This window comes from Mauremys mutica, chromosome 24 (genome assembly GCF_020497125.1).
Source record: "Mauremys mutica isolate MM-2020 ecotype Southern chromosome 24, ASM2049712v1, whole genome shotgun sequence".
Lineage (NCBI taxonomy): Eukaryota > Metazoa > Chordata > Testudines > Geoemydidae > Mauremys > Mauremys mutica.
This window is the reverse complement of record NC_059095.1, coordinates 11,214,675-11,240,196: the sequence shown is the minus strand read 5'-3', so window position 1 is coordinate 11,240,196 and position 25,522 is coordinate 11,214,675. Positions and strand designations below refer to the sequence as shown.

The 25,522-nt window shown below is 56.8% G+C and overlaps 1 protein-coding gene across 2 annotated transcripts; it reads right to left on the bottom strand.

Annotated features, from left to right (window-relative positions):
• Positions 1-25,522, bottom strand: ABHD17A (abhydrolase domain containing 17A, depalmitoylase). 2 transcript variants are annotated; one of them, XM_044998699.1, is made up of 6 exons: positions 25,282-25,522; positions 24,834-24,927; positions 21,334-21,869; positions 9,249-9,443; positions 3,068-3,247; positions 1-1,162 (listed from the first exon to the last, which is right to left on the bottom strand). In XM_044998699.1, exons 3-6 carry the CDS (start codon positions 21,639-21,641, stop codon positions 937-939), a joined length of 909 nt encoding a protein of 302 aa, XP_044854634.1. In that variant the 5' UTR covers positions 21,642-21,869; positions 24,834-24,927; positions 25,282-25,522; the 3' UTR covers positions 1-936. The 2 variants fall into 2 exon arrangements, with proteins under 2 accessions (XP_044854634.1, XP_044854633.1); XM_044998698.1 differs by lacking the exon at positions 25,282-25,522 and having other exon boundaries at positions 24,834-24,988.

Sequence of the window (25,522 nt, the reverse complement as noted above, 5' to 3'; positions counted from 1 at the left end):
TAAAATTTTACATCTTAAATCTTTATTCTTCTTTTCCCTGCTTCCAGTGCGACGCCAGGGATCTGTCTGGAGATATTTGGAGTAGAGAAAGGGGGTGCCCCACATACAGGGGAGTCTTGCGGAAAGAGAAAACAGGCCGGACGCCGGAGATCGGGGACAGCGCACGTCTCCTAGCCACGCTTGCCCGACCCCTTTCAGAGAGCAGGGGCTACACGGCAGGGCCATTCCTTCCCCGCAGGGAGATCAAACGCCACTCGGTCCCCTCAATCCCTGCCCTCCTGGTTCTCACTGGTGTTCGATCCAAGAGCAGCTTTGCTCAGGGCCAGAGAGCCCTGCTCCTCCACTCTGATGCTACTGAATTGGGTAAGGCAGATGGGGGGCGTGGGGGGGTGTATCATGCAGTGATCAGATCCCAGACAGGAAAAGGCATGGGGCTCTGCAGGGATAATTAACCCCCTCAAATCTGCGGCCAGGCCAGGACTCCAAGCCATCTCATTGCTAATGTCCGAACAGCTGCATGATGGGAAAAGGACTAAGATGGCTCCCGAGCTGTTTGCAGTGGGATGGGGGGACAGAACCCACGGCAAGCTCCGGAGATGGATCGAAAGTGGCCTGAGCACTCGGAGCAGGAGTCGGGAAGGTGGAGCCGGACTTTTCCCCACTGCATGGGGACTCCTCTAGCTGGGGTTGCCCAGGCTGAAATGGGATCCACCCAGCATGTCCCGTCTGTAGTGTCTGGCTGGGAGGCGGAGGGTGGGCCGAGCCGGGAGCACCGTGCCTGGAAACACAACGTACATTTGAGGACTGGCCACGTCCCACCAGCTCGCCAACCTCAGTGTGGGCTGGAGCTGGGGCCGCCCAAGTTCGTTACACCTCCATGGGGGCAGCATGGCCTGATCCCTCCTCCGGGTCAGAGTCCGGGGTGGCGGCTGGGGCTCAGTTGCGTTGGCTGGCCAGCTCCTGGGAGATGAACTTCCGCAGGCGCTCGAGGTACTGGCTGTACAGTTCAATGTCATTGTGGCCTGCCCCCTCCACCCACAGCGGCTCCACGGCCTTGGGGCAGCGCTCGTATAGCGCCAGGCCGTGCGAGAAGTCGATGACCTCATCTTCGGTGCCGTGGATGATGAGGACGGGCGAAGTGATCTTGGACACCTTCTCGATGCTGCAGGGAGGGGAGAAGCAAACAACCCCCTGAGCAAACGCTGCCCTGCATCAAGCACCTCCTGCCACCAGGCGCGCCCCAGAACAGGCTGCAGCCCAGACCCCATCACTGAAATGCAGCCACCTCTGGGGTGGAGGAGGGGAAGCAACCTACTAGCTCATAGCCCGGTGCACAATTTGTTGGGGGTGGAGGGCCTGAGGAATTACGGTAAGGACTCGCAGCAAACCCCCCTCCCGCTGCCCCCCCAATTCTCAGCTAGACTGCAAACCCCTCACAACAGGGGCTGCGTATCCTCTAACACCCCACAGACCAGTGTTAGCCCACAATAATGGGCTTGCTAGGAGTGCCAGGAAACCGGGGGCAGGGGCTCCACATGGATTGGCCATCAGGGTACGTCTTCACTGCCAAAGAGGCGTGTTCTGAACTCGGGTTGAAATAGCACATGGCAGCTCAGGCTGGCAGCTCAAGATCCAGCCCGGGCTCCATCTGCATCTGCTCAGCCCAGTCCAAAGCCAAGCTGCCACGCCCTCACGACTGTTTTCACCTGGTTCGCTGACCTGAGTTCAGAACGCACCTCTTCTGCAGCGAAGACGAACCCCAGGGACTCTGGCTCTGCCATGCTCTTGACTACACGGGAAAACAGGGGGCTTCTCCAAGCCAGCCCTGCCAGCTCCTAGATTCCACAGCCAGGAGAGACTGGTGTGGTCATCTGCTCTGACCTCCTGCACGCACGGGCCAGAGGATTTCCCCCCGTGCTTCTTGCAATGGGCTCAGAACTCAGCGAGCCTGAGCACATCCTTTAGAAAGAGCCGACTGATCGCCAGTTAGAGATTCCAAGTGATGGAGGATCCACCACCTCTCTTGGCACAGTTCCCAGGGATTTTCCTTTCGGTACATCCCTGTTCCTGGAGGGGTTTAAGAACCTGTCTAGGTTTACTTAGTCCTGGCTCTAGACCACGCCCCGGGTCCCTTCCAGCCCGACACTTCCATGAGTCTGTGATCGACGTTGCCTATAACTGACCGTATGTGTACACGGCTATAGAACACCCGTGGCTGGCCCGGGTCAGCTGACTTGGGCTCGCAGGGCCATCAAATTGCAGTAGATATTCTGGCTCCGGCTGGAGCGCTGGGACCCTCTCCCCTTTGCGGGGTCTCAGAGCTCAGCCTCCAGCCCGAACATCTACTCCGCAATTTTATAGACCCACCGCCTGAATCAGCGGACCAGGGCCGGTGTTTGACTGCAGTGTAGACGTACAAACCAGGCCACGGCTGTCACTGTGATTACACACGGGCGCTGCCCGGAACATAACAACCCATTCTGCTGATGCTGCACGAAGCAGGAAAAACCTCCCACGCCCACTTGGGCAACTAATGTCTGCAAGGCGGGTCGAGGGCCCCAGGCTGTGGGGTGCTGTGGATACAAAGCAGCGCGGTGCAGGCACCCCGGGATCTCACTGTTTGGGGGGACCCGTGGCCACTTCTGGAGGAGAATCTGCCTTCGGTCCCCAGGCTGGCTGTGGCAGCAGCACGAGAATGGGGGAGGGTGGGATTAAACCGGTGCCTCCCCGCCCCCTTCCAGGGGTGTCTGGATTTCCAGAGGGGCGGCTGGCAGCCAGAGGGGCACCAATTTTCAGACCCAGGCACTTTAACAGGTTGTCTGCACCCTGCCATCTGGGATCTACGGACCTACCCCTGCGGAGACGGGCCCCTCCCAGGGGATAATCAGGTGTCCTTCCAAGGCGGCCACACAGAAAGCAGTCCCAAGCCTCACCTTTGACCCACAATCCCTTGTGCTGCCCCACACCCCTCCAAGGGCCAGCTGCAGCTGGAGCCCATGTGGCCACTGGGCCATCGTCCCCTGGCAGCCCGAGCCGAGCTCGCTCCCCAGCTGGGGGAAGCACTCACTTGGGGAAGGCGTCGAAGCAGTACGTCTTCTTAGTGTCGGGGAAGGCGACCCTCATGCCCGAGGTGAGGGGCGAGTGGAGCACCACGGCGGCGCACTCGTAGCGGGAGGCCAGGTCAACGGTGGGCACCGTGCCGATGCTCTGCCCGTACAGGATGATGTTCTCCGGGCTGATCCCGTACCTGGGCAGGAAGGGAATCTGGGGGGTTAATTCCCAGGCGCTGTCCAGCTGGGGGAGACATTCTCCCTGCAGCCCCAAAGGGAGATCCCAACACCACAGGCTGATGGCGAACAAGGAACTGTGTCGCCTGGGCCAGGAGAAGGTCCCATAGGCCCAGCTCCTATGACTCCCTGAGAGTGAGGGTCCCTGGGCAGAGGACGCTAGGTGGCGGGATTCCCCCCTGCCCATCGGGACCCCAGTACAGGGCAATGCAAAGGGCAGCCCGAGCTGGCCGTCTCCCTGCAGGCCACCTGGGCAAAAGGCAGGTTAACCACCCCCAACCACAGAGACTGAGTGACCCCCCCCCACATGCTCTCATAGCCGTGTACCCCGGACTCCCAGCCACGCAGCAGCCTGTTTCCATCCTTCCCAAGGAGGTGTTGCTGGGGGGGCTCTGGGCTCCCCCCGAGAGCCGCAGCAGGGAGCTGAACCCTGCACTCAGGCTCATGGCACTGATCTGCCTCCTGGTGAGGGGGGGAAGGGGGCCAGCCCCCAACACACAGGCCCCCCGCCCTCGGGCCTGATCCCCCAGCTCCTGGCCACTGCCACGGAGCTCAGGGCACGAAGGGCAGGGCCCCCCTTCTGCTAGCCTCTCCCCGCAACACTATCAACTGAAACAAACACCCATCACCGGGCCAACATACACGCAGGCACCGCGGAGATGCCATGGTGACTGGTTTATTCCCTCTGGGTTTCGGGCCCCGCCCCTTCCACAGGTAGCTGGCTCCCCCCCCTCCGCCCCCTGATTCAATCAGACCAGCCTGAGGCGCCCCCCACTCAGTCCTGGGCACGCTAAGATCCTTGGGGCTGGGCTGCCCTGGGCCCTGGCTCATTCCCCTTTGCCCGTGCAGGCCTGTGAGGCTGATGCAGGGCAGGGAAAGCTGGGGGAGACGGAGGGGGAAATGGGCAGAGGAGGGGACGGCTGCTCCAGCTGGGGGCATGGGCCCAGGGAGGTGCTGAGGGCGAGGGGGTGGGGGGAAGTGTTGGGAGCCGGAGCAGAGGCAGCAGCAAGGCAGGGAGGGCCCTGGGTGGGAGCCAGCAGAGGGACTGCTGGGTGCAGGAGAGGCAGGGGCCATGGATGGCTGGGACGAGCCGCCAGGTGTGGGGGGCTCCGTGTCCCACCCAGGATCAATTTAAGCAAGGCATCGAGCAGGCCCGGGCGGGGGCCGGCTCTGCAGCTGGAATTGCCCAGCTCAGCCTCCCCGCTAGCCAACGCCAGGCTCCCAGCCCTCGCCCCAGCAGACGGCTGCAGCAACCCACCAGCCCCCTGGCCTGCTCCAGGCCGCAGGGATGCTCTGGATTACGAGCCCTGTAGGGCGAGGACTGGTTACCTGCCTGGCTGCAACCTACCTCTGCACAGCGCCGAGGGCAGAGGCAGGGCCGCACGCGGGACCCAGGCAGACGCTGAGCAATTAGCAACGTCAGCGGCTCCAGTGTTCATTTCCCCGGGGCGTTCGGTGCTGGGGAAAGATGCCACGTTGGCAGCCGTGGGGATAGAGGCTTCTGTTTACCCGCAGCCTGGGCAACAACTGGGCAAACGACCTCCCCCGCTGTCCTCTGCTCCAGGACACACCTCTCCGGTTGGATCACTGAGGCTCGGTCAGCACAGGGGGCTTGGTCTCCCCCCCAAGTTTGGAGCCTTCCCTCTGGGTGAAATACAACTGACTTGCCAGCTGGTTTTCTCGGTGCCAGTGCAGCCTGCTCTGGAGAGGGACACTGGTACCGAGGGACCGGCCAGCGAGCCCCCACTCAGGGCTGGGAGCCTTGACTGGGCCACAGACCAACCTGCTAACGTGCTGTGTGCCAGGAGGCTCCCAGTCATTTCTGCCCTGGGGCTGAGCTGGAACCTGGAGAGGGAAGCTGGCTCCTGTTGCCCCATTCTGTGGCTTCTCTCTTTGAACGGAGCCCAGCCCACGTCCTGCCTTCACCCGAACCGGAAGGCTCCCCGCGGCGCCGGGGGATGAGTCACCCCAGAGCAGAGCTGCCGGGCGGGCTGGGACTGTCTAGCGCCACCATCTAAATCGCGGCCTCCGGCCTCTCCCTCCTGCTTCCCCCTCTGCAGGGACGCCGGCCCCTGCCTGTGGCTGCCCGGATGACAGGGCCTGGGGCTGTGACGCCCCGGCCGCAGTGCAGGCTGCTCTCCCAACAGGCACTAGGCATCCAGAGGAGGGACAGGCGGCCTCCTGCAAAGACCACAGGAGGAACCCGCCTCCCTGCTCAGTAGCAGTGGTGTGGCCGAGGGGTAGCTCAGCAGCTTGGGACTCAAACAAGCTGGGTTCTGTTCCTAGTGCTGCCACTGCATGGCCATGGGCAAAGCCCTACCCTGTGCCTCAGTTTCCCTTCCTGCCCGTTGTCTAGCTAGGCTGTGAGCGCTCTGGGGCTGGGACTATCTCACTCCGCGTCTGTGCAGCACCCGGGACAATGGGCCCAGGTTTAGCTGGGCTCTAATACAACTAGCAATAAAGGGAACCTGCATGGGGGGAGGGGAGTGTGGCATCCTCTGAAGCTTTATTTGGTTCCTTGTGTGGTTTGTCACATTGGGAACTCAGGCGTCCTGGCCCCGGTTAGACACTGAGCAACAGCAGAGTCAACAGGGTTAGCCACGGGCAGCCCGTGCCCAGGGGAGTTCTGCTCACGGGACTTCTACTCAGGCTGTTTCCACCACTTCCCTTATCGCCTTATTTCCTGTAGGAGAAACACTCCCTGGAACGCAGATTCAGCAATTCTGCCCATCCAGTTCAACGCTCCCGCTGCACCTCTCAGAGTCACCCCAGGAGTCCTCCAGCCAAACCAGCCCTGCCGCCCCCGCCAGCCCCCAAACCAGGCGGAACAAACCAAACCTTCCCGGCCCTCGTCCTACCGTATCAAAAGGGGCACAAACCTCCCCACAGCCCCTTGCTGGGCACCTTCCAGAGCAGCCGCTGAGACTCCCAGCCTCACTCCCGCCAGCCCCCAGCCCCCAATCCACGGAGCCCCCCTTGGCGCTGATCGGTGCGTGGCAGGAGAAAGCATCCGGGCCCGTCCCTTCACGCCGAGTCAGCAGGGCTCATGTATCACGGCTGGTTCTCCAGGATGCTTCCTTCTGCCACCTATCCCCGCCCACCTGCCCCTGCTCCCCACGCGCTCCCACGGCGAGCTGCCAGCCTGCACTGGGAACGCCCTCCAGAGCCTGCTCCTTAAACCGCCTGCAGGAGGCGCTGGGGAGACACAGGAGGTGCCCTGCCCTCCACCAGCTGAGCGCCACTCACGCTGTCCTTCCAGCCGCAGCCCTGGCTGCTTGGGGGGTGAGCTTTCCCCATGCCTGATGCTACCCCTGTCCCCGACCACACCCTGCCCAGGAAGGAGGGGTTCAGCCTCTGGGGCCCGGGCAGCCCTTGGCCTCCTCGCTGAGGCCAGTTAAAGCCTCCATGGCCACTGGCCCTGCCCCCTGGAAGCTGAGCTGGGACTAGGGTGACCAAACAGCAAGTGTGAAAAACTGGGACGGGGTGGGGGGTAATAGGAGCCTATATAAGAAAAAGACCCAAAGATCAGGCCTGTCCCTATAAAATCGGGACATCTGGTCACCCTACTGGGACCCACCAGCCCTGGACCACAGTCACACTGGCCACCCCAAGGGGAAGGCTCCGTCCCTACGGTTCCCCCGAGGCCTGCCCACCCCCGCCGCCCCGCGCATTAGCTCAGCCCTGCCCCCACCCCACCAGCGGCCTCCCCTGCGAGCCCCTTCCGAGCGGCTGTCTCGCCCAGCGAGCTTTCCTGTTTTCCCCAGCGCAGGCCACGGGGCTTTCCTGGCCCTCTCTGCAGTGACCTCGAGCTGGGCTGTCTGTATCTCATCGGGAGTGACGGGTTCCCAGCCACCTGAAATGCGGAGCCACCACACTGCTGCCTTCTATGCCAGCTGGGCCTCTCCCGGGCACGCGGCTGCTCGTGTCCTGGATGTCCCCGTGGCCACCTCTGGGTGCGACAGCTGCCATCTCGGCCAACGCACCGGGGGGCAAACCGGGGACTTCCAGAGCTAAAAGCGTGCCAGGGCTGCTACCGCCTGACCGAAGCTCCCAGCTGGGGCTGGAACAGACTCAGATCTAGGGCTGGGAGAGAAATGGAGTTTGGGGGTCGCTGGCTAGCTGGAAAACACTGGGAAAAAATCGCTGCGGGTCGCCCCAAACCCAAACCATTCCCATGTCTTCAGCAACTCGCAGCGTCAAAATAATCAGTCAAGACTTTTTGATGTTGAGCTTCGTCATCCTCCATCCCCTCCCCCACCCCAGTTTTTTTGGTTTTTAAGTACAATTAAAACTCGTCCTCAATCGTAAAATGAAGAGATTCGGTTTCAAAAACGTCATAATAAAACATTGCTGCTTGTTCGGATTTGGGAGAGGGGGAGGGGGATTTAGACTTTTTTTTTCTGACCAAAACAATCTGCCGAACTCAAGGTGAAGTCGCAAAATGTTTTGGTCAACCCGAATCTGCCTCTTTTGCTGAAAAAAGTTTCAGTGGGAACATTTCCCCAGCTCTCCTCGTACCAGCTGTGGCTTGGGTACGGAAACGGAGCATTACACATGCACTCCCAGGTTCAGCATCCAACAACCCCCCTGGAGCCTGGGTCGGGGGCTGCTGGGATTAGGAGAGCTCTCCTCACCCTGCATTGTCTGGCCTCCGCCTCAGCCACTTGCCTTTCATGCTGGTGTGGATCCAGGCTGACCTAGAGACCTGGGGGACGGGGCTCCTTGCTGGTGGAGGGGCAGAGCCAGGTGGCGGCCGCATGCTGCAGCCTGCGTTGCTTTGCCAGATCCCCCGACAGTTTCATGTTGCAGGGTGAGAGGATGGAGCCTGGTGGGACTCCATAAAAACCATGAGATTTCCCAGCAACACTGGACAGTTCATCCCAGCGGAGCGCTCCAGAGCTGGGAGTCAGGGGTCCCTGGGTGCCTCCCTTCACCTGGAACACGGCTCCCCATGCACATCCATCCACCCAAGCCTGGGCCCTCCCCGTTGAACACATGGGGAAACCGAGGTACCGCAAGGCGGAAGTGACATGATCCACTGAGTCGGTGGCAGAGACAGAAAGAGAACCCAGGAGTCCTAGCTCTCGGAGGTTTAAGCCACAAGGCTGTCTCTCCTCTGTAGATAGCTGAGAAATCTGCCCAGGCCCCTCAAAATACTCCCCCGTTTTTAGCCCAACTCTCAGGCTTTGAAACCTGAACCTTTTTCCAGGCTCCCAAAGGTGTGTGGTGGGTTCCCTCCCATCACCCCCTTTATATCAGTGACACGTCTGTGCTCCCTGGCTCCCCGCAGAGGGGCTTTGCGACCGCAGGGAAAGCTGCCCTCCGATACTGCGCACACGGCTGGAAGCCCCAGAAATCTCACCCTACAGCTGCCCCAAAGGAGAAAAATCCCTCCCACCAGGTGACAGTCGTCCAGATCATAAATAACCCTCGGCCCTGCTCTAGCACGTGACCTTCCTTCTGAGGCTCTCAAAGAACTTGACGCACAATAAGCAAAACCCCTCGTCGCATCTCCTACGAGGCATCTCCTACGAGGTATCGTTCTCCCTGTTTTACATAGGGGAAAACTGAGGCACGGAGGGGAGACATGCCCAAAGTCACAGAGTGGGACTCGGCTCTCCCAAGGCCTATCCACTGGGCCATGGTGCCTCTCTCAACCCTAACCTGCAGCCCTCCCCCTCCCACGTGCTTCTGGCCCTGAGCTCCACCCATGCCCCTCAAACCTGACCCACAGCTCCCCTGCTATGCCAGCCCTGGGATCCCCCCCAGCTCTGCCGATGCCCCTCAGTCCCGACCCGTAGCCTGTTATGCCAGGCCTGGGGTCCCCAGGCACTGACTGCCTGAGCAGGACTCCGGGAAGGCCAGATCTTCCTGTATCCATTTCCCTTTACTCACCCGTCCCCAGCAGCCTTGGGCCTGTGGGGCCACTGGGGAGGCTAGCCGGCCCCGGGGGGAGCTCACCTCGTTCTCAGGGCCTGCCAGGCCGCGTCGATGTCGGCGTAGAGATTCTTCTCCGAGGGCTTCCCCGTGCTCACGCCGTAGCCCGAGTAGTCGTAGGAGAAGATGTTGCAATTGATGCGAGTGCCCAGGCCGATGTAGAAGCTGCTCATCTGGCCCAGGTCCACGGCGTTGCCATGGGAGAAGAGCACCGTGAACCTGCCGGGGCAGAGCCGTGGGTTAACACACAGGGAGGGGCGGCGTGAGGCCCCGGGACACTGCTGGACACCGCAGCCTCCCGCCAACTGTCCTGCCGCCACGGGGACCCAGCACAGGGCTGGGGAGCCACTTGGAGCACCTGGCTAGCCAAGGGCAGGGGGAGCCGCAGGAGGGGGCATGGGGGAGGGGAGTTTGGGGAGGGAAGAGGATGCAGGGGAGATCAGGGGGCACGGAGGAGCCGGGGGGTGGGCGGAATGAGCCCAGGGTGCAGGGGAGGCCTGCTGCCAATGTCATTCCAGAGGAGAACAGGATGGGAGGAGGCGGGAGATGGAAAGGTAAGTCCAGCAGAATGGAACCCAACCCCTCCCCATCACCAACCCCCTCCCCAACCCCCGGCTCAGTCTAACTGACGTTCTCCTAGCACCACCCCCCCCGCATGCTTCTAGTGGGAGGGGCAGGAGGCCGGCGGCTGCACACCCCAGACGGCGCAGACCCCGTGAGCCCAGGGGGCTGGGCCCACCCAGTGCCCAGAGAGGGCAACGACCTTCCATTGAAACGAACAGCGACGTCTCCCAAGCAGACGCTGCCCCCTTGTCACTGCCCCGGGGGGCGGCCTCTGGGGCCAGTGCAAGACACGCCTGGGGTGGGCTCTGGAGGAAGCGGTGACCAGTCACTAGGTGGCGCTCTCCCCTCTGAGTTCGCACTGGGCTGATGCCAGGGGGTGGGCTAGGAAGCACCACATTAGAGGGAGGGGAGTGGGTGACGCTTCCCACCGGTTGTTTGCAGTGTAGTTGTGGCCGTGTGGGTCCCAGGATACCAGAGAGACGAGGTGGGGGAGAAGGAAACAGCTTTTACTGGAACACTCCCACATTAGCGTCAACTTCCGGGACACCAGGATCGGCTTCCAGAATGGAACCCTACAGACAACCACATACAAGCCACCCCAGGATCTCCCCACCTACCGTCACAGATCCAGTAACCACCCCAAACACGCCAAGAAATCTGTTCTCTGCAGCCAGGCACTCAGACACCACAGAATATGCTCGAAGGGGAAAGTCCGGGATGCACACCTTACCACATTTGAACCCGCCTTCATCAAACTAGGACACGCCAGCAGAGAAGTAGATCGCATCACGGAACGGGCCACCCAAAAACCCCAAGAGAACCTGCTTCAGGCCAGAAATAAACCCCCTCCAATTGCACACCTCTAGTTTTCACCTATCATCCCACACTGGAATCCATACGGGGTGTCATCAAACAACTATAACCCATACTCAGTGGGGACCCCACCCTGAAAGAAATAATTCCTGAACCCCCATTTCTGGCCTTCAACCCTTAACCTCTCCAAGATGACCATCAGCCGCAAGCTCCCCACACCAACGCAAAGGAGCCCCAGACCCTGCCAGAACAACAGATGCAAAACCTGCAGAGAGATCTTCACCACTACAATGATCAACACCCCCCAGCCCAACACACTTTTCCAGATCCACAGGTCCTACACATGCCTGCCACAGCATGTGGTGTGCCTCATCCAGCACACTAAATGCCACAACAACAGCTGTGTGGGTGAAACCAAACAATCACTACGCTCTCGAATGAACTCACACAGGGAAATGATAAAAGCCAAACTCACTCTGTGGGTGGACACTTTTCACAAAGCGATCACTCTATACCTGACCTGTCAGTCCTCGTCCTCAAAGGAAACCTGCACAACGCTTTCAAAAGACGAGCCTGGGAGCTTAAATGCATAACTTTGCTAGACACTAAAAATTACAAACTGCAGAGACACTGGATTTATGGCTATTACAATAATCTGTAATCCACTAACCCCCCGTTTTTGTCTTATGACTGTGCGGAGGTGTTAACGGACAACTATGACTTGAATGGCCCCTTACTTACAATACATTCTAATCAAACTGTTCCACCTTCCATTTTGCTGGGAGGACCTTTCCCAAACCTGAAGAGCCCTGTGTGGCTGGAAAGCTTGTCTCTCTCACCAACGAAGTTGGTCCAATAAGAAGCATTACCTTGCCCACCTTGTCTCTCTTTCCACTGGGGCAGAGCTAACCTCAGTTCCGTGCTTAGGAGTGTTGTGCTGCGGGGTGTGGGGACCTTTCAGTGTCTTTGTAAGATGGGGGGCACTCCTCCCCCTTCGGCGTGTTGTGAGCATCAAAGTGCGAATGCTGCTCAGAGTGAGCACGGGGGACGTGACTCGGCCTTACTCTGAGGGGAGAGCAGATCTTCAAAATGCACCAGGGAAAATCAGCTCCTGAGCAGTCCACAGCCCAGGGGAAGGGAGGGGCAGGGAGCCACACGTTCCTTGGATCCCAGCAGCCAGAGAGAAGATCAGAGACTGAGCACCTGGCAACCAGACGGGGCCGGCGTCTATGAGGCCGCCAAAATTGACAAGGCAGAGAGGCTTGGCCGGCAGCATCTGCAGCCGGACCAGGTGCTAACACACTTGGTCGGCTTAGAGGCAAGAAATCCCCTGCAATCCTGGCCTGGCCTAATGGTGCGCTAAACCCAGGAGCCTGCAAAAAAAAAAATGGGGGCAGGTCTGTGCTTAGATCAGCTCTTTATGGCACACCTGGTTCGACTGGCACATTTGGAGGCAGAAATCCTGCTCGTGGGCAGCCAGTTCCTCTTTGCCAACCCTGACCAACTACGTGAAAACCTCCCATTTCTGCTTTGCTCAGCTCTTCAATTCTGTCCCTCTCCCCCTCCCCCAGCTGCTCTCATGGTATGGTCCAGCTGCTCTGGCTGACCCTTGGTGTGATCTGTCTGGTCCGGCTGACCCTTGGTATGGTCTGGCTGACCTTGGTAAGGTACAGCTGACCCTTGGTACAATCCGGCTGGGTGACCCTTGGTGTGATCTGGCTGGTCCAGCTGACCCTTGGTACAGTCCAGCTGGGTGACCCTTGGTGTGATCTGGCTGAACCTTGGTACAGTCCGGCTGGGTGACCCTTGGTGTGATCTGGCTGAACCTTGGTGTGGTCCGGCTGGGGGACCTTTGGTGTGATCTGGCTGAACCTTGGTATGGTCCGGCTGGGTGACCCTTGGTGTGATCTGGCTGGTCTGGCTGAACCTTGGTATGGTCCGGCTGGGTGACCCTTGGTGTGATCTGGCTGAACCTTGGTGTGGTCTGGCTGGGTGACCCCTGGATTCCAGGCTCTCTCACCCATGCCCCCTGCCCTGGTCCAGGCCTCACTCCCTATCACCTGGGTTGGTTCCGCACCCACCCCATGCCGGCAGCTTAGGCCGGCCCAGCCGAATTCAATTGTGCTCCAGGTGCCTCCTGCTCCTCTCAACGACAGCTGTGGGCAGCATCTTCTGCTGGGCGGAAGGGAAAACCCTTGACTTTCCCACAGCCAAAGTCAGGTGCCAAGGGGCAGGCTCCAGCTCGCTGTCCCGGCCCTGCAGACCCTGGCCAATCAGGCCAACACAGATACACATCACCCCACATACACTACACTCATATCACTGCCCTTTGCCCTCCTCACCTGCACTCTGGATCGAGCCCTGAGTTCAACTCCCAGCTTTGCCACTTGGCCTGACAGGAGTCCTTGGGCAAGTCACTTTCCCCTCTCTGTGCCTCAGTTTCCCCATCTGTAAAATGGGAAGAATGACACTGACCTCCTTTGTAAAGCGCTTTGAGAGCGCCTGATGGAAAGTGCTACGTACAAACTAGGGATTATTAACCAACCTGCCCCAAAGTTTATTCATTCCGCTGGAGCAGCCATCCCAAAAATTATTCCACTGCTGTACCCAATTTACCCTGGCCAGATGGCCGTGATGGGTAAACTTGGGCCTACGCCAGTTTAAGTTTAAGGTCTGACGGCTGCTACTATTGATGAATTGTACTACAGGAGCTCTATCAGGGTTCTATCGTACTAGGCACTGCACAGACACCTAGTAAGAGACAGCCCCTGGGCCAAAAAACTTGCAACCTAAACAAAGGAGGCAGACAAACCGTGGGAGGGGCGGGGACTTGCCCAAGGTCATCCACCGATCAGTGGCAGAGCCAGGAACACCCGGGTCCCCTGAGGCCCAATACAGCGCTCTACCCACTAGGCAATGTTGCTTCAGCAGGTGTTTTATACTACTTGAAAACACAGCTCTCACTTCTCACTTCAGAAGGGCCTAAGATCGTGCATGTGAAAGCCACAAAATGCTTATGCACAGACAAACTATGTGAGGTTATTTTTGGGTGTGAGGGGATGTGGGTGTGTGTGTGGGGTGACTGGCCCTTTCTGAGCCGTGCTGCAGTAAGACACAAGGACCAAGATTCAGGGGGGAACGAGGGAGGACAGGACACAGCATTTAAAGTCAGGTCCTAAAGCCTAAATGGGAAGCTGAGCGGTTTTTAAAAATCTTGGTCACGGTAGCAAAGGGCTTTTAATCTAGACACACAGTAACTGGGCTGATTTAAGTCAATCGGTTTCTAAATCAATTTAGATCAAACAGCCCTCTGGTGTGGACACTCTTAAATCATGTTCAAGAGGGCCTCCTCTTGGGAAAAGCTTAATTTGGTTTGTTACCAAATTCAGAATCTAGTTTAGCGAAAATCACTGTAGTTTGTGTGTGCAGAGCAGGCCTCGGGCGCCGGAATTTACAGGTGGAGGGATACCAAAAAATATGTCCCATTAAAATGTCTAAATCCATTTCTAGCATACAGTAGAACCTCAGAGTTACGAACAGACCAGCCAACCACACACCTCATTTGGAACAGGAAGTATGCGATCAGGCAGCAGAAGAGACCAAAAAAAAAAGCAAATACAGTACAGTACCATGTTAAACATAAACGACTAAAAAAATAAAGGGAACACAGCATTTTTCTTCTGCATAGTAAAGTTTCAAAGCTGTATTAAGTCAATGGTCAGCTGTAAACGTTTGAAAGAACAACCGTAACGTTTTGTTCAATTACAAACATTTCAGAGTTACGAACAACCCCCCTTCCTGAGGGGTTTGGAACTCGGAGGTTCTGCTGTAGTTTCTCCTGTGACGCGTGGTATACACAGGTTGCATGATGGTGTCGGCTTTATTAGCACTCATTTGAATACTCTATATACCTTACTTGTGTAATGGGCTTTCCAAACTCAGGCTGAGAAAACCTCTCTAGTATCATCCGGCATTCTCTGCTGACCCTGGTGTACGCTGACAATTTAGATCGACCTAGTCACATCACTTGGGGGGGGGTGGGGGGGGCGGTGAAAAGTTAAGCCAACCTAACCCCCAGCATAGGCAACTGAAGAAGTAGTTACTCCCCGTGAGCTGTAACTGCAGTTCTTCAGGATGTGTGTCCGTAGGGGTGCTTGCAGATGTGCATGCGCTTCTCGTGCCCTTGATGGGAGATTTTCCGATAGCAATGCCCGTTTGGCCCGCGCATGCACCCTTCATCGCCTCCTGCTGGACACTGAGGCTATACAGGGGTACGTCGGCAAACCGCCCTCCGTGCCTTCTCCACTCAAACGTCTCCACAGAGAACCGTCTGAAGCAGAGGGGAAGGAGAACAAGTAGGGGAGCACCCATAGGGACACACACAGATTCACAGATTGTAGGGCTGGAAGGGACCTCGAGAGGTCACTGAGTCCAGTCCCCTGCCCTCATGGCAGGACCAAATACTGTCTAGACCATCCTGGATAGACATTTATCTAACCTACTCTTAAATATCTCCAGAGATGGAGATTCCACAACCTCCCTAGGCAATTTATTCCAGGTGTTTAACCACCCAGACAGTTAGGAACTTTTTCCTAATGTCCAACCTAAACCTCCCTTGCTGCAGTTTAAGCCCATTGCTTCTTGTTCTATCCTTAGAGGCTAAGGTGGACAAGTTTTCTCCCTCCTCCTTATGACACCCTTTTAGATACCTGAAAACTGCTATCATGTCCCCTCTCAATCTTCTCTTTTCCAAACTAAACAAACCCAATTCTTTCAGCCTTCCTTCATAGGTCATGTTCTCTAGACCTTTCATCATTCTTGCTGCTCTTCTCTGGACCCGCTCCAATTTCTCCACATCTTTCTTGAAATGTGGTGCCAAGAACTGGACACAATATTCCAGTTGAGGCCTAACCAGTGCAGAGTAGAGCGGAAGAACAACTTCTCGTGTCTTGCTCACAACACACCTGTTAATGCAGCCCAGAATCACGTTTGCTTTTTTGCAACAGCATCACCCTGTTGACTCATATGTAGCTTATGGTCCACTATAACCCCTAGATCCCTTTCTGCCGTACTCCTTCCTAGACAGTCTCTTCCCATTCTATATGTGTGAAACTGATTGTTCCCTCCTAAGTGGAGCACTTTGCATTTGTCTTTATTAAACTTCATCCTGTTTACCTCAGATCATTTCTCTGGTTTGTCCAGATCATTTTGAATTATGACCCTGTCCTCCAAAGCAGTTGCAATCCCTCCCAGTTTGGTATCATCTGCAAACATAATAAGCGTCCTTTCTATGCCAATATCACATCTCAAAGAACTGTAGCCACTGCACAAGGTGAGTAATCTCTTCTTCAAGTAGTGTCCCTATGGGTGCTCCACTTCAGGGGACTTCTGAGTGATTTCCCCACAGGCAGGAGGGAGCTTCAGAACTGAGTCCAGAACTGAAAATAGTACTTCTGTACCCTGAGCCCCATTGGATCTGATGGCCTGCATCAAGGCGTAGTGCTTCGAAAATGCATGTACTGAAGCCCCCGTGGTAGCCCTACATAACTCAGACATCGGAGGTTCTTAAGCAATGCTGTGGATGTTTCTTGTGACTTGGTAGAATGTCCTGTCACCCTTTGAGGATGACGAACGCTTGCGATCTCCTAACAAGTGACAGTACATCCAGCTATCCACTTTGACAGTCTCTGAGCAGCAATCGCAGATCCCTTGGATATATCCGTGGAGGAGATGAACGGCCTGGGGGACCTTTGAAATCACTTGGTCCCTTCCAAGTAGAAGGCCAGTGCTCTTCAAACATCCAGCGTATGAAAACAGAACTCCTACAGAGGTCTATGGCTCTTGGAAAATCAATGACATATGAATAGATTGGTTGGGGAGGAACTCTGAGAGAACCTTAGGTAAGAATTTAGGGCCTGGGAGTAAAGAAACCGTATTCTTGTAAAGGGGAGATCCGCCATCAAGATGACAATCTCCTCAACCCTATGGGCATTGTGATGGCTCCTAAAAAGGCTCTCTTCATAGATAAATGGAGTAGAGAACAGGTTGCCATAAGTTCAAATGTTTCATAAAGTAACTGAGTACCAGATTGAAGTCCCAGTTTGGGGTTGGGTCTCTAGTCTGGGGATAGAGATTCCCCAAACCCATAAAAAATCTAGATACAGGAAGAGCTAATATGGAAAATCCCTCTATATCTGGATGAAAGGCTGATATTGCAGCCAAATGGACCTTAACGGAGTTAAGTGATAACCTCAATTTCTTCAAATCCCGCAGATAATCCAGGATTGCCTCCTGTCGGGGATCAGCAGCCACTACCGCCAGGCCCTCGGAGAACACCCTTGGGGCCGAGGAGAGACCCAAGAGGACGCTAGGGCTCTGTCTCAGGCCAAGGGGCTGGAGAAGGAACTGAGGGCGGTTCACCCGCTCGTCCCTATGTGGCTTCGGTGTTCGGCAGGAGGAGGCACAGGGTGCACGCGTGGCCTAAATGGACACTGCTAGCGGAAAAGTCTCCGACCAAGGGCTCAAGAGGCACCTGAAGCGGAGCAGCCACAGGGACACTACTTGAAGAAGAATTTTTCCATCAACCTAGCTACTGCCGCTCAGAGAGTTGGGTTAACTTCCATTGCTTTAGGAAACATCTACGCTACAATGCTACAGTGGCGTAGACGTGGCCTTAGTCTCATGCTGTTAACGCTGTCAAAGCCCTTCACAAATGCCCTTTCATTAAGTTTAATTACAAGCAGGAACTGTACGCCAAGTGGGACCTTTTCACCCACCACTAAGAGGCACCCACCTCTGGAGTGGGAACATGGCAGCTGTTTAACCCTGCACTGGCACGCTGTGTAATCATTTAGGACAGGAAGTGTGGAATACCCTGCAGGGAGGATTCGCTTCAGAAGAAGGTAACTACCTAAGCAAGGATTCAACCAGGACCAGGAGCCAGGTCTAACATGGACAGAAAGACCCATTTCCACCCACACAGCGTGAGGCAGCACTGCCTCCAAGGGGGCGGGGGGTGCCCCCTGCTGAGTCACTGACCTCTGGAGGTCTCCGATCCAAAGAGCGACCCAGTTTGAGAGACCCAGTGCCCAAGGTGGCCCAGGCAACGGGCATCACGCCGCACGTCAGCCGTCAGGAACAAAGGCAGCGACACAGGAATTCCAAAGGCAGCTGCGCAGCTCCCGGCTGTTCAGAGAGCTTACGCAGCAGCTGCTGGCTCCCAGACTCAGCCATGTCCCTGCAAGCCCTAACCACAGGCAGGATGAACAGCAGCCTCCAGGGCAGGGCACATACAACATGAGACGGCCTCGGAGCTGCTCCCTTGTCTGCCCTTCCCCAGCTGTCACTGCCGGGTGCCGCCACAAATGCTAGAGGTTTAGGAGTGGGCCAGGCAAGTCCCACTCCAGCCTACAGGGGGCAGCACGGAGCCTCGGATGAGACTGGCACAATTTCAGCCCCACGCAGGCTAGCAAAATGTACCAGCCCAGGCACAAAATCAACTGCACCGAGCACAACGGTGCCGCTAGATGCTCCTGTGTAATACACAAAATAAACACACTCTGGAGAAAGGCGCTCAGATACCATGGTGATGGGTAAGGAATCAGAACCTAAATAGCACAGAATCATGGGGGGCAGATGGGAAACTAGTGATATTTCACTTGCCCATGACAAATAGTTGCTAGCCTGGGCATGTAGAAGGTAAATTAAGTAATCTTGGGATTATTCTGCCCTGCAAGGCAGGTTGACAGCAAAGACTTAGGTCTCTACGTGTTAAGATGTTATTCACAGGGAACAAATATATAATAACGGGCTCTTCAATCTACAGAGAAAGGTCTAACACGATCCAATGGCTGGAAGTTGAAGCTAGACACATTCCGACTGGAAATAAGTGGCACGTTTTTAACGGTGAGCGTCATTAACAATTGGAACAATTTACCAAGAGTCATGGTGGATTCTCCATCACTGAGAGTTTTCAAACCAAGATTGGATGGTTTTTTACAAGATCTGCTCTAGGGATTATTTTGGGGCAGCTCGTTACGCACGAGGTCAGACTAGATGATCCATAGTGGTCCCAACTGGCCTTGAATCTATGATCCCAAATCAAACAGAAGGGGCAAAGTAGGAAAACATATATCTATTATATATATATAAAATCATATTTGTGACTTTAAATCCCTTGTCTTTGTTTTTTTGTTTGTTTTTCCTATTTAGAAATAAAATCTCTAACATTTTAGACCCAAATTTGCCAAAGCAGCCCCTGATTCTGTTGGCTTCTATTATCACAACTTAAAACACCTAGGGAAGCCTAGTGATCAACCACTGGGGCAAGCTACCAGGTGGACATCACCTCTGGATGTCTTCAAATCTAGACCTTTCTGCAAGATGCTTTAGCCCAGGGGTTTTCGACCTTTTTTCAGTTGGAGGCCCCTAAAGTATTTCGAATGGACGTGCAGACCCCCATAGTCTGCAGAACTCCAGGGGCCCGCAGACCCCAGGTTGAAAACCACTGCTTTAGCCAAACACAAGTGATTGGGCTCAATACTGGGTGCAATTCTCTGGCCTGTGATACACATGAGGTCAGACAAGATGTTCTAATGGTCCCTCCTGGCTTTAAACTCTATGAATCTAAACCCCGGATCGACTGAAGTCAATGGCAAAACTCCCACTTCTGCAGGGCCAGGACATCAGCCCACGGGTGTTGTATTCAGAGATGGTGAGCAGCTGCGGAGTCCAATGACACCAGCTGGGGTCCTGGGCGCCTAGCACTCCCCAGCCGTCTCAGGCTGGGTACCTGGAGATGGTGAGTTGTCACATTACCCCTGCCTGCCCCATATTGCTAGGTGGGAGGGGAATCCTGACTTAGTGGGGGCGGGACCCCGAGACAGAACGGGTTGGGAAGCATTGGCTGGAGCAAACACGGAGCGTGCAGTCAGCGACGCTGGAGAGCAACGGCCCCTCTGCGCAGTACATCCATAGCCCACGCCAGCCATGGGCCTGGCCTGACTTGGGAAGGGCCGGCACTGGGATCGCACCTGGCCTGACTGCTGCACGGTCGGCAAGGGCGTCCAAGGGGGGCTCTTCCATTGTGGACACCAACCAACCTCTGGGCTGAGACCCACCCCCGCATACCCAGCGGATGGAGAGGTACTGAGCAGACGCCCGCCCTGAGGAGAAGGCAGCCCCAGCCCTTCGCCAGGGCTAGGGAAAGGTGGGTGGGCCTGGCGAGGGAAGGGAAGGGGTTAATTGACACTGACATTCTGTGGGGCTCATTGGCCTCCTTATATGCTCCCCGCTGCCGGCAGAAAGGGTCTTCTCGACGCCCGTCGCACCACGGCTCTGATCCCAGCTCAGCGCTTCCGCGGGGCCCCGCTTTGGTTTCTCAAGGCCCGAGCCGGGCACACCGAAGGCAGTGGGCAGGAGTGGGGCACCGTGGGAGGGAGGGAGACGTGACTGCTGGATTGGGGACACGCACTTCTGGGAGGACCCTGGAAACCCGAGCAGCTCATGGGCTGATCTGTGGCAGCAGGGTGAGACCGGGGAGGCTGGGCACGTGGGGCTCGCAAATCATGGCATGAGGGGCACAGAGGGCTGGGGGGAGGGGATGCGATTCCACTGGGACTCCGAGCTCAGGAGAGCGGCTGGGGCTCCAGGTGAGAGTCAGGGCCTAGAAACCCCGGACTCAGCTAACGAGACTAATGAGCCCAGCCCGCTAAGTGGGGCAGGGGAGTGGGGCTGAACACCGGGTGGGGGCGGGGACAGAGAAAGGACCCAGCGCTGGTCCACAGTCCATAAATCAAGCTACCGCTCGCGCCGCCCCTCCCTGCCCCCAGCTCGGCCCCCTGAACCAAGGGGCCAGCGAGCCGGGGGCCAGGCCCCTACGCTCAGGTGAGGGGAAAGCGGCCAATCAGAGGTGGGCAACAAGGCCTCGCCTTGCAAGCCATCCTTGGGAGCCTGGAATTGGCCCCCATACGAGCTGTGAATGTCTCCGGCAAAGGGGCAGGGCCCCCCCCAGGCAGCCTGGACACCCCCGGCGCAGCACAACTCACCCATTCGCCTGATTCAGCCTCGCCATTATTATTCCATAACCCTCTGCCCTGCGCCAGCAGCATCCACTGGCGGATCTTACAGCACTTCACAACAATCGGCTAAGTAGGCGGCACAACCCCCGCCGGTATAGCGCCATTTCCCTCATTCTACAGATGGGGGAAACTGAGTCACAGAGCAGGGGGAAGCAACTTGCTCAAGGTCAGCGGCAGGGCTGAAAATGGAACCCAGGAGTCCGGGTCTGCAGCAAGGCTGGGGACGGAAGCCAGGAGTCCGGGTCAGCGGCAGGGCTGGAAACGGAAAACAGGATCCGTGCCCCAAGCTCTGTGCTTTTTCCTACCTCCCTCTCCTTCGATCTTTTTGTCTAATTCCATCCCCACTTCAAGTTATGAGCAAAACAGGCTTTGACAGCCAACCCCCAGTGAGCATTCGCCGGGGCTTCTCCAAATCTCTGTGACTGGGCATCTCGCTTGGGAAGGGGCCAGACTTGGCACCGGGTCGCTGCAGGTCAGGAAGTGGCGCCATGTTGGAGCTGCATTGGCACAAGGTGTTCCAGACAGAGGATCTGCAGGACCCCTGGTCCCGCTGAGTCGGGAAGCCTACCCCCAGCAGCAAGCCACACCTGCAGTCGTGCCCTGCTCTGCAAAGAGGGCTCAGCTCCCAGCCCCGTCCGCAGGCTGCCACTCACCTGGCGCCGGGCACACACCGGATATACATGCAGCCGACCCGGTTCCCCCGGCCGCTCTTGGTTAGAAACACCTCGATGGTGTCCAGCTCCCGCTGGGCGTACTGGAAATCCGCCCGGTCCGTCAAATGCAGCTTCCATCGGCCCGCGGTGCCTCCTCTCAGGGAGCTGGTGCTGCCCACGGGCTCCGGCTCGGGGACGACGGCGTAAGTAGGCTCCGGGGGGAGGAAGGCCAGCTTGGCCGCTATCCGGCTGGGGCAGGGCGGGCAGCAGAAGAGGCAGCACAGCTCACTCACCGACAGTCCGTTCATGGCGGCGGCACCAAGCGTGGAGCTCAGTTTATTTTTCAAATTAACGAACAAAATTAAAAGGTTTGTTTTTTTAAATCAGCAGATCCGGCCTGGTAACAACCCGTCTCCTTAGCCTCCCTTCGGCACGGCGGCCGTCAGAACCAACGGGCCAGGCATGTCCTGCGCGCCGCGGCGCCGGTCGAGGTCGGGTCGGGCACCCTCTGTCCGTCCGCACCTGTCGGCAACGCCCTAGGAGCGGAGGGGATGGACACGGGGTTCATGAGAAACGACATGCAGTGCAACATGGCAAAACCAACACCCCAGCCCACGCTCTGAAAGCTACACAGCACACAACCGCACAACACACAGCACAACCGCACAACACACACCCCTCCCCAGAAAACACACACAGCACAACCGCACAACACCCCCCCTCCCCAGAAAACACACACAGCACAACTGCACAACACACACCCCTCCCCAGAAAACACACACAGCACAACCGCACAACACACAGCACAACCGCACAACACACACCCCTCCCCAGAAAACACACACAGCACAACCGCACAATACACAGCACAACTGCACAATACACACCCCTCCCCAGAAAACACACCAAACACAATCGCACAATACACACCCCTCCCCAGAAAACACACAAAACACAACCGCACAATACACACCCCTCTCCAGAAAACACACCAAACACAACCAAACAATACACACCCCTCTCCAGAAAACACACACAGCACAACTGCACAATACACACCCCTCCCCAGAAAACACACCAAACACAACCAAACAATACACACCCCTCTCCAGAAAACACACACAGCACAACTGCACAATACACACCCCTCCCCAGAAAACACACCAAACACAACCAAACAATACACACCACTCCCCAGAAAATCACACATAACACACCCTCTTCACTGAAAAACACATAACACCCATCACCTCACCAAAAACACGTTTTATACCTACACAATACAACCTGCTTGCTGGAAAATACACAATAGACACACAAAAAATATACCACCCTCACTCCAAACCCCACAAAACACAACACATACTCACACAACACCCTCCTCCCAAAAATCACATATTACACAGCCCTCCCGTAAAATACACACTGTACGCCCACAGAACACATATTGGTCACCAAAACCCACATACTCACACCGAAAACCACAAACAAATACCCCCACGCCATCTTCTGCTCACACATAATTCACCCACCCAACATATACCCACCACCAAAACCCACACACAGCACAGCCACGCAACACACCGAAAACCACACATACACTCATACTGACAAAACCCACATGCAGCCCATACCACTCACCTATCGAAGCCACACTCTGACCAACGCACGCTGATCACCAACACACACGGCACACCTCCTGCGCCTCAAACCCCACACACAACACAATACGCAATGCCCACCATGGCCCTGATTCTGCAATCTGGTTCCCGGCCCCCTCCCGCAAAGCCCAGATGACGGGACATGGGGCTAGCATGTTGCGGGTGCTACCGTCATCCCCATAGTAGCATGGCACCACATCCACTCCAGAAATTACACAACGCCCCACACATGGGCAGCAATTCTGCTGCACACGCTCACAACCAGGAGACAGAACGTAACACACACACCAAAGTGGTTTCTGCAAGTTTGGGCAGAGCCTCCCGACTGAGGAATGTTACACTAGCCCAGACCCCGAGGAATTCTACTCCAGCTGCTTCCGCAGGCGGGGAAAGAGGAAAGGGTGGAGGGAAAGAGGCCTGTGAAATAGAAGGCTTATATGGAAATATTTCTATCCCAAATAACCGGATCCCCCCACTCCCAGAATAACTGGATTACTGCACCCCCCCCCCAATTTGGGACTTGTTTTACATTAGGGGCCAAATTCTGATCTCACCCCCGTGTAAATCCTGAGTAGCTGTGCTGAAGACAATGGAGTTCCTCGGGATTTAGGCCTGTGTAGGCAAAAGCAGGATTGGGCCTCTGATGTGACTTCCCCCTGCCTCCCAACACAAGCTGACGGGGGGCAGGAGGGAGATGGAAAATCATCTATTTAGCCCCTCCCCCATGCCCCCCCCCAAATAGGTCCCAGGCTCAGCGGCTCACTTCCTTCCATTTCATTGTGCAGCTACTTAGTAGAACAGATCCTCCCCTCCCATTATATAAATGCTACATTAGAGACATGCAACATAGAGAAACACACCTGTCCACACTAGACATGTGTCTGCCACACAGACATGACAGACGCACCACATACATGTGCCATTAGACACACGTGCTGCTGCATGACCCGTCTGCAAGATACACATGCACTGCTTTATCAGACACATGTACACACACGCACCATGTATGATAGGCACACACTGTGGAGATGCACACACAAACACTAATGTACGCTTGTTTTTCACGGACACATGCACGAGACAAAACCAGAATACATGATCACACACCCAATCACCTGTATTACAGGCACACGCTTACGCGCTGTACTATAGACACATGCAGGATAGAAACACACACACATTTACAGTACAGGCTCACGCCCACACCGGTCTCCACTACCGACATGCAGAATAGAAAAACCACACACACATACACACCCGTCTACACTACACACACACCGTTTTCTATACTACAGCTTGACAAAGCCTTGGCTGGGATGATTTAGTTGGGGTTGGTCCTGCTTTGAGCAGGGGGTTGGACTAGACACCTCCTGAGGTCCCTTCCAACCCTGATACAGACAGTCACACACCTGTCTGTACTAGACTTGTGCAGCGTAAGACACACACTTATCTGCCCCAGACACACACACTTAGCTGTACTGCAGACAGACACAGCACCATTACAGGTAAGTATCTACGCTACAGACACACACTTATCTCCCTTCCCAGACACACATGCACCCGGCCTGACAACAGTATTTTGTGGGCAGAAGGGACCAGCCACCGGGGGGAAACGACTGCTTAAAAGAAAAGAAAACTAGCCTCCCCCCCTCCCCTGCAAGGGTCAAACTCCAAACTTAGTGGGGGCGGGAGCGGGGGGACACACAGCATTTGGATTTACACAAGCTGGCTGCGATCCTGCCCTTGCAGAAGTCAATGCCGGGCAAGCGACCTCCCCCCACCCCCACTGACCAATGCACCCCCGCCCCCCCCAGCACGCTAGAAAACTGCGATAATCACCCCCACATCCTGCAGGCGCCTCGGGCTCTGCTGAGCAGGGCAAGTTCGGAGCTGGAGATACTGAAGGAGCCGAGGGAGGAAGACACCAGCAGCCCTGGGGGTGGGGGGGAAGCAGAGGGAAAGAAGGGACGAGGGGGGAAATCAGCTGCTAATGGAACGGGGGAGGGGGTGATCACAGCTGGGGGAGGCGGCACAGGGGAGATTGAATCAGCTCCCAGATGGGCTGGGGGCTGCAGCGGGACGGGGGCTGGGGGCTGCAGCGGGACGGGGGCTGCGGGGGATCGGACTGGGGGCTGCAGCGGGACGGGGGCTGCGGGGGATCGGGCTGGGGGCTGCAGCGGGACAGGGGCTGCGGGGGATCGGGCTGGGGGCTGCGGGGGAGCGGGCTGGGGGCTGCAGCGGGACGGGGGCTGCGGGGGATCGGGCTGGGGGCTCCTAGGCAGGGCACCTCGGTCCCTTATCCGCTGCAATCTCCGGAGCGGGGAGCATCCAGGATCCGAGCCGGTACCGGGCCCCACTCGGGCTGCTGCCCGCTGGAGCCGGTCCCGGGCCCGCTGAGCAGCTTGAGCCGAGCGCGGCCTCCCGCATCCCCCCCCGGGGGCCCCTCCAGGCTGGGCCCGGCGCGCCGCGCTGCTCCCGGACGCTCCAGGGCCGGTGCAGCCAGTGTCTCCTCCCCTCGCTCCGAGCGG

Coding starts and splice junctions, on each gene's coding strand:
- ABHD17A (XM_044998699.1), bottom strand. CDS start 21,641: ATGAACGGACTGTCGGTGAGTGAGCTGTGCTGCCTCTTCTGCTGCCCG. Junction 9,444..21,333: donor CGGTGTGTGCCCGGCGCCAG/GTGAGTGGCAGC, acceptor CTGCCCCGGCAG/GTTCACGGTGCTCTTCTCCC. Junction 1,163..3,067: donor TGCTTCGACGCCTTCCCCAA/GTGAGTGCTTCC, acceptor CCCTCCCTGCAG/CATCGAGAAGGTGTCCAAGA.